Genomic DNA, 12,243 nt, shown 5'->3' with positions numbered 1-12,243 from the left:
CTCGTTGACTTCACCAACGGTGACGTCACCCACCGTTAGTTAACCTGGTAGCTAGCGATAGCTAACACTAACTAGTAGCTAACGCTAGCTTTAACGTTAACCCCGGGCGACCAGAAGCTATTTATCTCGTTAACAGGTCAACTTAAGTTAATGTTGTGTCGCTGACGGGAATCCTGTTAAACTCCCGAATTTAGTGACCACTTTAAAACAATACAAAAAGGTTTAAATAGCCCGTTTAAAAATAATAAAATAGCGAGTTATACCCGTAATGTAGCGAGCTAACGTTTAGCTGCCCGTTAGTTGTTCAGTCCGCTGAGACTGGAATAACAACGAGAAGTCTCTTTTGTTCCGCTTGTCATTCTGCTCCTCGGTTGATTACATCCGGTTGTGTTCAGTCGGTGTTTGCTCGGTTCCTCTCTTGCAGTTTTATTCCACTTCCTCCGATCAGACAAGCGCATCCGAGTGAAACCTAGAAGAGACTGGAGCCGACACGGCGGACTGTGTTTGCGACATTCACCCGGCTGGCGGTCTCCCCGGCCCGGCCCGCACTCAGCCCGCCTCACCGGCACAGAAAGTGACCCAGCAGCGCCACCCAGAGGCGCGTCCCCGAGTCGCGCTCATGATCGATTCAAGGAGTGTCGGAAATAGTATAACTATTCAATTCAATTCGATTTATTTTGTATAGCCCCAAATCACTCATTACAAATATGCCTCAGAGGGTTTTACAATACAGAATAAACAACATAACAGAGTTACAACACATTCAATGCATATGACAACTACTTATAGTTGAAATTGAAAGTGAAATCAAGACAGCTGTGATTTCTCACACAAGGCCCTATCTCAACCCAAATGATTGAAGTAATGTGCATAAAAAACCGGTACAGGTATATTTAAATGCACAGATTTATATTGCATCTCTGTCCCACTTGATTTCATATCTGCAAATATTCGTGACATTCAATTATCGAGCGAGTCGTACTTTCGACATTAGAAACGCCGAAGCTGAAACACACGAGGAGCATTTGAAAGCAACGTCAGTTATTCGGCTTCGTTTGAGGAATGTCGAATATAAAATCAAACCAAATGAATGTGCAAAAGTGAAACAAGGAAACAGAAAGGTCTTTATCAAACAAAATTTTTCAGATTAGTTGGTGATATGCAGACTGCATGAAAAGAGCAGCTGATTTGAGCTGCTTCGACACAAACTCATGCACCAGCGCTTGTCCACTCCTTTAAAAACACGTAAACGTTTAGATTACTGCAGGACGTGCCACAGTCATTAGCTGCCCGCGCGTGCGAGTACCAGTTTCTATTGCTCGACTCCGCACTTGGACTTTAACCAGCGTCCACTACAACTTTAAGAAATAAATGACTTGTTTTTCCTTTTCTGCAGGAAATCACATGGAGGTGCTCCTGCGCTCACATGACCGCCTGAGCGATGGCAGGAGAGATCAATGAAGGTACAGTGCGAGCACTTCTTACGCCCTTCTTAACGCAATGTTGCCCTATCGTTTCCATAATGGTTGCTGTGTAGCGTCTCGGTGTCAAAGCCAGTCAAACGCATTGTATGAGATGTTTATTCCAGAACGTGGATCCTTCTCTTGGGCGAAGTCTCGGTGTGAGAGAACCGATGAGAACTTTTGGGAACATAAAGATCTCAAAATGAAGTTGCTCCATCTTAAAACCCCTCAACGAGTGGTTGACGTGATTTCGATTGGCCTGCTTTTGTTTTCTTGATACTAGTAACATCAACTCTTACTGTTAAAGATAATAATAGGGGTTATGAAAGTTTTGATGCGGTTTTTTCCTGCCACGTGAAAAAGGGTATTGCAGTTTATTAGTTCGAACTCAGATCCCATGTCGTCTTCTTTAAAAAAAAAGAAGTGTTATCTACTCAGCTACTTTCTACTGTAAAGCCATAATAAGGTTGCATCTCCAAGGCTATACCTTTTTAAACTGTCAGAGGAAAACTGTATCTAATCTGTTTTTGGGACAATATAAAGTCATATGATGGGGAAATAAACGGGTTGTCCTATAAAAGGTGATGAGATAACCACATCCTCAGTAGTGAGAGCCGCTGATGTAAAGTCAGACCTTTGGCCAAAGTTAAAGATGGGTATTATTAGAAATCTGCTGCAGATGCAATATTTCTCACACTAGGGTGGTTGTGATGCTTTGTAGGTGTTGTTCCCTCTTTTAGGCTCAGTTCCTGCCTATTACAGGGAAGTGTATGAGGCCATCCGCTGTAGGACGGATGAGAGAGTGCAGGTTGAAGTTTTTCAGCGGTTGCTCCAAAGGACCGATCTCTCCAAGACGGTTGTAGGCCAGGTGAGAGGCTGCAGCAAGCAACAGTCTATAAACACGGTGTCACACAACTTTAATGATTGAGAGGCAGCACCCATCATAAACAATTAAATATCCCTTTCTGATTATTGTCTTTCCCCTAGCATGTGACGGATGCAGCTTACTATAATAACGTAAACCGTATGGAGTATCCATCCATCCACCCACACACTCTTTAGATCCACTGATTGGCTCACAAGGGGGCTGTAATAATACATAATTATTGATTGCATGAATTAAAAAGTCCTCGACCCCGTGCTGTTTCTAATCAAAGGAATGACTGAAGAAGTTAAACACTTGAGTGTATTGTGCAAATATTAGTTTGATTCTGAAAAGACGTTATGTTTTGTGAATTAGTGTTGGGCAACGCAGATGATGTAGACAGTTGTAAGGTCCTATTCAAGACATGGGCGTCTACATTATTCACCATCGGTCAGACTTGGTTCCTTTCAGGCTGAGACATGAGCTAATGTCACAACACATCTGCGTGGGTTATGTCCGTCATCCAATAGAATTTCCCTTTTTTTTTATTTTTATCACCGTCTTTGTGTCTAGTGAGCGTTTTTTGTTGTTGGAATGCAAACCACAGTTTGGGACTGAGAGCCGCCACCTTCACGTCACGTCTTCTTTCTCCTCCTCAGATTGCTGAGCATGTTGACTCCTCGGATGGATTCCTGAGCAAGTTGTCCCTCTATAAAGCGCTCGCTCTGATTGCCCTCGCTCAGCAAGGAAAGCCACCGAGTCCCAAGCTCCTGGAGATCTGCATACAAGGTCGGTGACAGTGAAGCTTAATGAGTAGCTCGAGGATTCCTCAGCGATTTTCCTCCTCCCGCTCTTTTATTGGCTCAAGGTTTCTCATGATGATTACAAAGTAACAGAGGGACATCTGGGAGCATTTATACATCATGTATTTGTACAAATGTACATACAGTTTATTTTACAACAAAAGAAATGTGACTTAAATTCAGCTATTTATTTTATTTTGGTAGAGAAGCCTTAGCTGGGTTGCATTCTTTCATCCATGCCACAGTGGGAAGATGATAGGTGGGGACTTTCATGGCTTTCATAGAGGTAGCCATTATGCCGACTTTAGATTATTTAAAGCTCTCTCTGTTATTTCAGGTGGGGCCAGTATGGCAGCCAGCTGCATGCCACTTCCTCGTGTGCGCAAGAACAAGCGTTCTGCATTTGTCACAGCACATTACATTCAATTCAGGACCCTGGTGGAATGTACAGAGAGGGATGAATTACAGACGAGCTAAAGACAAACAGAGCGAGATGCGTAGGAATCTGTCGATGAGATGAAAGTGGGGTTTAACACCAGCGTTCCTTACACTGAGGAAATTCAGTTAATTCAAGTTCATACATCAGAAGTTGATGCTGCTCGTGTGCTCCGCAGAGTTCCCAAAACCTCAGCTCGGGGAGCCGAGGGACCTGAAGGCATTGAGGATGCAGCCGGCTCAGGAGGACGTCCTGACCATCTCCCAGACGCTGGACAAACTGCTGGTCAGAGACACGGTCCAGCTGGAGCTCTTACCTGAGAAGAAGGGCTTGTTCCTCAAACATGTGGAGTACCAGGTCACCAGCCAGGCAAGGGGTCACATATATGTTTCTCTTCTTCTTATTTCGCAGTCTACATGAAGAATTATTATGTAAATCTGATTATTTTCTTTATTTTTTTTTATTTTTCAGCGTTATAAGATCTCAGTTTACCGGCGCTACAGTGATTTCGATGTCTTCCATGAGGTTTTGCTTCAGAGGTTTGCCTACAGAGTGGTGCCGGCGCTGCCGCCTAAAAGAATGCTGAAGGGAGGTACGTTACTCCGACTGAACTTCTACACGTTCACTGTTCTATTCCTTTGATTCTGCATTTCCTGCATCTTTCTTTCTGAACTTACTATTATTCTTTTGGGAATATTTTTTAGCTTTACTGAAAGGTGATTATTAAACATCCAGGTGCCTCTGGAGCGTTGCACCTCTAACTCTGTCGAACTTATGCTGGACTTTAACATAGATGCAGCATAAAGAACAAGATGTATAACATATATATATTTTTTAATCCATGCATTGTTTTTCCTTGTCAAAACCTGATGCCTACATGATCCACAATGCAACTTGACTACGGATAGTTGGGTTGGACATTCAGGGGTTTTATGCTTGCAGCGGCTAAATTAGGCAGAGAGGAGGAGCAGCACTTTTCAGTGGTTCTCATCTGATATTTCTTTTATTTTGTATTTATTTCAAATGGTTAATCAACATGGCTATAAGATTAGTTCATGCCAACTGTTCTCCTCTCATGGTGTTCTCTCCGGTGTCCGTCCGCAGTGCTGACCTCCATCTCTGACCGCGAGTTCATCGAGGGGAGGAGACGCGCTCTCGGCAGATTCATCAACCTGGTGGCACGGCATCCCTTCTTCTCCGAGGACGAGCTGGTCAGGACCTTCCTCACCTTCAGCGGCTCCGTACGTAGTCGCATTGTAAACTGGCTGCGGCCCCCGGCTGTTGCGCAATAAGCGCTATCGTCATGCTGACTGACAGTGAGGGAGCATCCTGTTCCAGTTACTCACTGTCTTTTTTTCCACTCCTCACCCGTCCTCCCTAAACAGGATGTGCAGATCAAGCTGCGTGACACTTACAAGAAAACGGGCGACGAGTTCATGACCAACAGACTCGCGACCCAGGCGAAGGTTAGTCTCACGTGTTCAGTGAGGAAAGCCCTCGTGTACTTTTACCCCCAAACGATCCGCTGCATTTAAAACCATTGGATTTGTCTTTGTAGGAATATCTCCCCGCTGACATCCAGGCTCAGTTCTCTGCGAGCAGAGAGCTCATTAGAAATATTCACAACAGCTTCCAGAAGCTGCGGGACAGAGCTGAGAAGATGGCGGAGCGCTCGAAGGAGAATGCAACTGATCTTCTCATGTTTGGCAGAGAGCTCAGGTATTTTTATTGTTATGGGTATGAAGTCTTTCTCCGGCATACGGAGCTTTTGGACTGAGAAAACAAACCTTTAATGAGATTCCAGATTCCTCTGTGTTGTTGTGTTGTGTTCACGGTTTCTAGTTTGAAATGAGTTTGGCATCTAAGACGCTACAATGTCACATCCTGGCCCCTTTTTTTTTTTTTAATAATGCTGCTTTTTCCTTCTCCCCCCCCCCCTCCTCCCCTCTCAGTACTCTGGGCTCGGATGCTTCGCCTCTTCCCTCCTTGGCCTCCTCACAAAGCACCTGGGGGACGCTACGTCAGTCTCTGAAGAGTCTGTCTGTGGAGTTCGCTGTGCTGTCTGACAAAGCGGCTCAGCAGGTGCAGCCCTCGGTCCTCCATGCCCACCACCTGCTCGCCCGAGACTGGCACTGGGTAATACATGCTGTTTTTGCTTGTGTCTGCAGGGCAGACGGGAAGAGGACGATGTCGTGGAAAAACTGAATGTTTTCCTGGATTTGCTGCAGTCGTACAGAGTAAGTCAGTTTCACTTTATTTTTAAATTATTTTAGGATCGATGTTTGCACATTTCTAATCTCTATCGGATGATGGTCACTTTATGAAGCACTGGTAAACTGTTTTTATCCATCACGGAAATATCAAATCTCCTGATTTCTGACTGAGAGACACAATGAGCAGCTGTATGTTTACAGTAAATCCAGCTTCAGTTAGTAACTGAATTCAGGATATTATGTAATGAGTAATTTCAACAACAATGCACCCTATTTTTTTCCATCTCACTTGGAACCATAGTTCTTTGAAGTGGGTGGTTTGCGGTGATTAAACAAGTGGACTGGTGGGCAGATAAAGTGGCATTTTCCCATAACCTCTATTAACTGTTATCTGTATGGTAATGTCATTTGTCCAAACAATTCCCCTGTTGTCGTGTATTACTGTTGTTATATAACCATGCCATTCTGAGGCGCATAAGAGGAGCTTTGTGTTTTTTTTTTTTTTTTTTTTTTTTTTTTTTTTCTCCCTCCAGGATCTCTGCGAGCGGCACGAGAAAGGCGTGCTGCACGAGCACCAGAGAGCTCTGCACAAGTACGGCATGATGAAGAGGCAGATGATGAGCGCCACGGTGCAGCCCAAAGAGCAGGCGTCGGTGGAGCAGCTGGAGTCCCGAATCGTTCAGGTGGTCACACTCCGAGCCAAAACTCTAATATATGCACGTTTAGACCATGGATGTAGAAAGAGAACTGGAGACAGTGTTCATTCCTCAGAAAGTTAGACTTCCGAGTATAACATTCTGAAAAATCAATATATGTTCTTTGATAAACTGACCGGGATCTTCTGTTGAGTCCTTTAACCCCGCCTCCCAGCCCTCAGTCCAGCTTTGTTCTCAGGCTCATTCACAGGATTTGAGGAAGGAAAACAACTATGAATCTGTCTATTAGTGCATTTTACAACTTTTCTGACCTAATTATTTAAATAAGGTCTATTTAAATGTTGGTACTTGCCTAATATACAGACATATTTTCCCCAATGTTAGTTCATGGGAAAAAGTAATTTTGGGCCCAATAGCTTCACATAAATTGTAATATCACCGTTTGGTCACAATGTAAAATTGTCTCTACATTTGCTTCCTGGGGGCTTGGATTAAACAATATCCATTAGGTAAAAGTAAATATCTGGAGAAATTTTCTCTACGGCGTTTAAAATGCTCACACTGTCATATTTTCCAGTTTGAGAAAGGAAATCAACGACACAAATACCATTTCTAATGAAATAGTCCTTGTGAGGGTGCTGATGCAATGATCTTCCGTCATGAATAAGAACGTAAAAAATGATTTCAAACATGGACACAAAGCTGAGTCACGCTGGCTTCAATACCAGTCGACATTATCTGTCACGGTGACTGGATACGCTTGTGTTGCTGTTGGTTTTCATCTTGTGACTGTCGTTCCTCTTAGTGTGTGTGTGTGTGTGTGTGTGTGTGTGTGTGTGTGTGTTTGGTGTGTTGTGGTCATGAGATCCAAGAGTGGCAGTTGGCAGTTTTTCTGGCCAATGCATCTTCAGTCTGGGTCCAGAGGACTCGTCTGTCAGTTATTAACCGTGATTCGGTTACTTTTTTTTTGTGAGACTTTTATTAAATTAAAGTCTGATTTCGGCCTCAAATAAGTGAGAGAATAATACTTATTTAATAATTACTGAGTTTCAGAGATTTGCGCATCATTGTGTTTACATGGTGTACCATATTCACCGTTTTAGCGTAGCGTGTTAGCATGCTAACATCTGCTAGCACTAAACTCACAGTACGGCTGGGGTTGATGGGGGATGTCATTAGTTTTGCAGGTAGGCTTTTTAGTCACAAAGAAAATATTGGTCAAAAAGATCACCAAAGTTATTACCAATCATCCTAAGGGGGAATATGAGTGTGTGTACCAAATGTCATGGAAATACAATCTCATAGTTATTGAGACTTTTCTCAAAAAAACACAAATGTAATGCGAGAGTTACCGGCAGCCTTATGAATGTCTGTCTGAGGTTTCAGTCTGGACCGAAGAGGCCGTTGGCATTTTAATAATAGTAGAGTGATATATGGAGATTAATGCATCCTGGCTTTGAATTTAAAATATCTACTTAGTCCTATAACTGTGACTGCACACTTCTACGAGGCTTCTTCATCAGCGGCAGACACCTCATCTCATCTCTGGTATCATTGGAGGAAAATGTCTCCTTTTAGAAAAGTCTCTTTATTACTCATCATTTGATAAGAAGTGCTAATGTCACACTTTTTTTATTGTTCTGTTAATAGCAAGAAAACGCCATTCAGACCATGGAGCTGCGTAACTACTTCTCCCTGTTCTGCCTCCACCAAGAGACGCAGCTCATCTTCATCTACCTCCCCATCACATCCCACATTCTGGGGGCTTTCGTGAACTCCCAGGTCCAAGGACACCGAGAGGTGAGGCGGCTTGTCTGGGAATAATCTCTCTGCAGACCCTTCAGGAGGGTCACATCAGTTTTAAATTGGCTTTTAAAGTCCGACAAAAGACCTCCATGATGGTGGATGGTATCGCTGAAAAGAAACCCCCTCTGATGTAGCATTTGAGCTGACTTGTATTTCACACGTACCTTTTTCCTGTTTTTTAAATCAAATAAAGCCCACGGTAAGTATTTCTTTTAGGAAGATGCTTTTATCTGCACTGAATCTTTTTGACTCGTATTCCAATAAGGCAACATTTTCTGTAGATACCTAAAGGCAGTTTCACTGAGATGTTTCCTGAAAAGCGTAACCTGCGAACCACTTTAGGCAATGTTTTGAATGCTTGGGATTTTATTAGTCTGAGGAGATTCAAGGAAATGTGGGTAAAACAAAATTACTTTTCGCTTTCCCTCCAGATGGGAGCGGTGTGGAATGAACTCCAGCCGAAGCTCGGATGTCTCTTCGGAGGAAATAACGGAGTGAAACCTCCCGCCTGAGACCGACACATAGGAGATGCAGCGCAGATCCACTGCCGCTGATCTGGGTCTCAAACTGGAAAATAACTTGCTCTGTGAGCTCAAGAAAAGTCTTCTTTTACACAATATACATTCCATTCAACAACAAGTATTTTTCTTTCTTTTTATGCAATCTTATTTTTGGGGTTTGATCATCAGCCATGTAACTGTCTATTTAATGCCAGTGTGTTAATGCAGTCCATCTCATTTCCTAACTTGGTCAAAGTTTTACACACTAAGATAGTTGAGAAACATTGAGAGTGACAGTAAGTCTTAGTTTATTAAAGGATGGGATTCTTTTAAATCTCCAGTCATGAAGGTTTTACTCCTAGAATAACTTTACTGTGTCTTTGATACATATTTGAGTTCATCAGGGTGTGTAGCAGTGTACTTTATATATTTCTTTTGTGCCATTTCTTCTACTTTTACAGTGTTTACTTTTATGGAGAGCAACGCATTTGCTTTCTCCGCTTAAATTGATTCCCAGTTTTATTTTATAAGCTACTTTGAAAGGCCGCTGCTCCAAGTAAAAGGGATTTGAGATTTACTGATTAACAATTACAACTTTTAGCACCAGTGGCATAATGTCAATAATAACACTATAAGCTTTTGATTTACTACCAAAGAGAAATTATATAAATCTACACAGCGGTGCAATAAATCATGTAACCGGATTCCTGCACAGATTACATTTAAACGTTTAATAATAATAACCCCTTTTTATTTCACTTGAAGATTTTTTGCCAGTGTGACTTTATAGATGGAAGCTATTTTTCACAGAAATCCTAATTTAAATTTGATCACGGTGAAATCAGGTGAAAACAAGATCTGGTTACAGTTGAATTCCCTTTCTGCTATTTTCTATATTCTACTCAGACATTTGGCATGAAAACAATCATGCAGTCATGTCTGTACATTCATAGTTTCTCAGAACATGATGTAGGAAATCAAAAGGGACAAGTTGCCTTATAAGTGCTGAAGTTACCTCACAAACTGATATCGTCTTAAATACACCGAAATGCCTGACATGAACAACACCAACATGCAAATCAGGAAATGTGCACAGATTAACTTTTATTTTATGAAGAAACTGTGATGCTATTCAAACAGTATGCAAACTAAATGTATCTGGAATCATAACTAACCTGCACAGAATATGAAATCCAATAAAATTATTACTGTAGATACTGTAAATATTTACAAGTCCTTGCTGAATTGTGTTAAATCCATTATCCTGAAAATAAAATGACAGAATGGATATGTCCTAGTATCATGCTGCTTTGATTTTGTATTCACATGAAGTGGAACCGTTTTCCTTTAACAGAGACTGAACAGTGGGATTACTTTGGCATTTAAGGAACTTTGGAAGGCCAATTTTATTTTTTATTTTTCTGTCCCAGTCATAAATGTCCTCCAGGTCGGCTCACAGTTCCTCCACCTCTTCCAGTTTGTGGCTGAGGATCACATCGTGACCCTGAAACTTAAAGTATCCGACAAATTTCTTCTTCTGGAGCATCAGCGGGAACCACAGGATGTCGTCGGCCCACATTTGACTGAAGGGAATTTGGTCACATTCGAACCACTGAGGCCGCATTTCTAGAAAACAATAGAGGACGAAAATAAGTAGACCTCAAAATTAAACATTTCATCATCTACCAACGACCTGTTCCAGGAATCCAGAACCCACCCAGGGGGAATTATTGACACCCTTTTCTATACCAAAGGGTTTCCTCAAGCAGGGCTGAACCCACAACAACCATGGTTCACGATCCCAGCTTTAAGGGGTTGAAGGCTGGATTGTGCTTTCAACAATGCTTGAATCATTTCTTCCAAAAGTGGTTCTTTGGATGAAAAAGGGTTCCTAATGAAACCTATATTCACAAAAAAAAACATTTCGAGGTTGTTCAGAAGCTAATGGTTCTGGGTAGAACTTCAGCCTTTTGAGGGACGAACCTTTCCGGAGTCCCAAACCCACCTCCACATTCTTTCTTTTCTCCAACTTCAGCACACTTGCTTTCCTCTGCACTCATCTCCTCAACCCGTGTTGTTTGACTTCTCTTGACCTCCAGACTCGAGTGCTGCACTTCGCAGTGTGCCGCTACACTTCACCCATCTGACCTCGACTAAACTCTCAGGAAACACAGATCACTGCATTCCTTCAGCGCAGGGCCGCTTCTTTCCTGTAGATACAGTCTTTTAAAACTTAACCCTGAGAGCTTACGCTCAAAGATTCTTCCTCAGAACTAATGCGCTCTCAATTTGGTTTTATAAAGTTGAACCGAAAACTGTTTCAATTCTCAGACGGCCTCAGTATCTTAACTTTAAAGGACAATCTTGGAGATAAAAAAAAAGGAAGTCACGATTAAGGGGAACCAAAAGTGAAAAGATAATTTTCCTGCATAATCACATGTTTAGTTTTTTCTTCACACGTCAGTAACTTGAAGTTATGTTTAACAACAATGTGGAGTTCTTCTGATTTTTGGTGTCATGGTATGAAATGGCACTTCTGTTGTGTTTTAAAAAACTTTTCTAGCTTCACTTATCCATAATATTTATCATCAATTTTCAAGAAAATGATGCTGCAATTATAATTGAACGCGACCGCCTTCCCTCACAGTTCAGTGTGGTGCGATAGAAATAATAATGCAACCTTCTGACTCGGTTGGTTCTCCGTTATAGGCGTCGGTTCTGAAAACATGGACGTCGAGCAGCTGCGGGTCACCCACAAATTCAAATTTGATGTTCCCGACCTTCTCCAGAACATCCACCGTGAGCCCGCTCTCTTCCAGCAGTTCTCTGAAAACGAAAACATCGAATGAATATTTGATGAGGTGGATTTTAAAACATAAACTCACAGTACACTTCACACGGACACTAAAAGCAAGTAAAGTGATCATATTGCTGTTTTTTCCAGACAGAGGATCTATTTGTGTGGCCCACAAAAATAGACACCAAAACAAACATTTTCGAATGCGTCCAATACGATTTGCCGATGAAGACGGTGAGAGATGTGGCTGAGAGCTCAGGGAAACAAGTGGATCTTTGGGTTTGCAGGATCATTTTGACATATTTTTAGAAATGTCAAAATTATGATAGTATGCTAGAATGGTGCATTCAAGAACAATAATTTAAAGACAACTTTCAAAACTCTGTGGGGGTTTTCCTGCCCAAACACTGACCACCAAACATACTGTATAGTCTTAAAGTGGATCTGCTCGGATCTTTATTATCTGCAAAGATAAACATAATAAAACACTATGATTCAAAATCTTGAGTCTTAGTAATCTTACTTGAGAGAACCGACATAAATTAGTTTTAGCTGAACAGAAGAAAAAGGAAAGAAACATCTGCCTAAAGTAAGTTTTGAGTCCCGGCAGTTGATTTTGTTTTCAGTCGTTTCATCCAGATGCCAACAAAGCAATCACAATATCAAGTATCTTCACTATCGGTCACTTGCTTCCTCCAACATTG

General features: G+C 41.9%; 2 protein-coding genes across 2 annotated transcripts in view; one reads left to right on the top strand and one right to left on the bottom strand.

Annotated features, from left to right (window-relative positions):
* Positions 1–1,404: 1,404 nt before the first annotated feature.
* On the top strand, positions 1,405–8,797 carry snx8a (sorting nexin 8a). The gene is made up of 13 exons (XM_079232625.1): positions 1,405–1,463; positions 2,204–2,331; positions 2,988–3,117; positions 3,746–3,936; positions 4,039–4,159; positions 4,672–4,808; positions 4,953–5,033; positions 5,126–5,286; positions 5,520–5,649; positions 5,736–5,804; positions 6,314–6,463; positions 8,087–8,236; positions 8,674–8,797. Exons 1-13 carry the CDS (start codon positions 1,442–1,444, stop codon positions 8,752–8,754), a joined length of 1,551 nt encoding a protein of 516 aa, XP_079088751.1. The 5' UTR covers positions 1,405–1,441; the 3' UTR covers positions 8,755–8,797.
* A 1,398-nt stretch (positions 8,798–10,195) lies between these two features.
* Positions 10,196–12,243, bottom strand: part of nudt1 (nudix (nucleoside diphosphate linked moiety X)-type motif 1) — a gene marked incomplete at its 3' end in the record, with an annotated part of 3,398 nt that continues 1,350 nt past the window's right edge. The window contains exons 3-4 of the mRNA XM_079232626.1: positions 11,423–11,568; positions 10,196–10,368 (exon numbers count right to left, since the gene is read on the bottom strand). Coding sequence (XP_079088752.1) covers positions 10,196–10,368; positions 11,423–11,568 — 319 coding nt within the window. The remainder of the gene's footprint in view (positions 10,369–11,422; positions 11,569–12,243) is intronic.

This window comes from Taurulus bubalis, assembly GCF_910589615.1.
Source record: "Taurulus bubalis genome assembly, chromosome: 17".
NCBI classification, from domain to species: domain Eukaryota; kingdom Metazoa; phylum Chordata; class Actinopteri; order Perciformes; family Cottidae; genus Taurulus; species Taurulus bubalis.
This window is presented reverse-complemented; position numbering and strand designations above follow the sequence as displayed.

Coding starts and splice junctions, on each gene's coding strand:
- snx8a (XM_079232625.1), top strand. CDS start 1,442: ATGGCAGGAGAGATCAATGAAG. Junction 4,809..4,952: donor TCCTCACCTTCAGCGGCTCC/GTACGTAGTCGC, acceptor CTCCCTAAACAG/GATGTGCAGATCAAGCTGCG. Junction 5,034..5,125: donor GACTCGCGACCCAGGCGAAG/GTTAGTCTCACG, acceptor TTGTCTTTGTAG/GAATATCTCCCCGCTGACAT.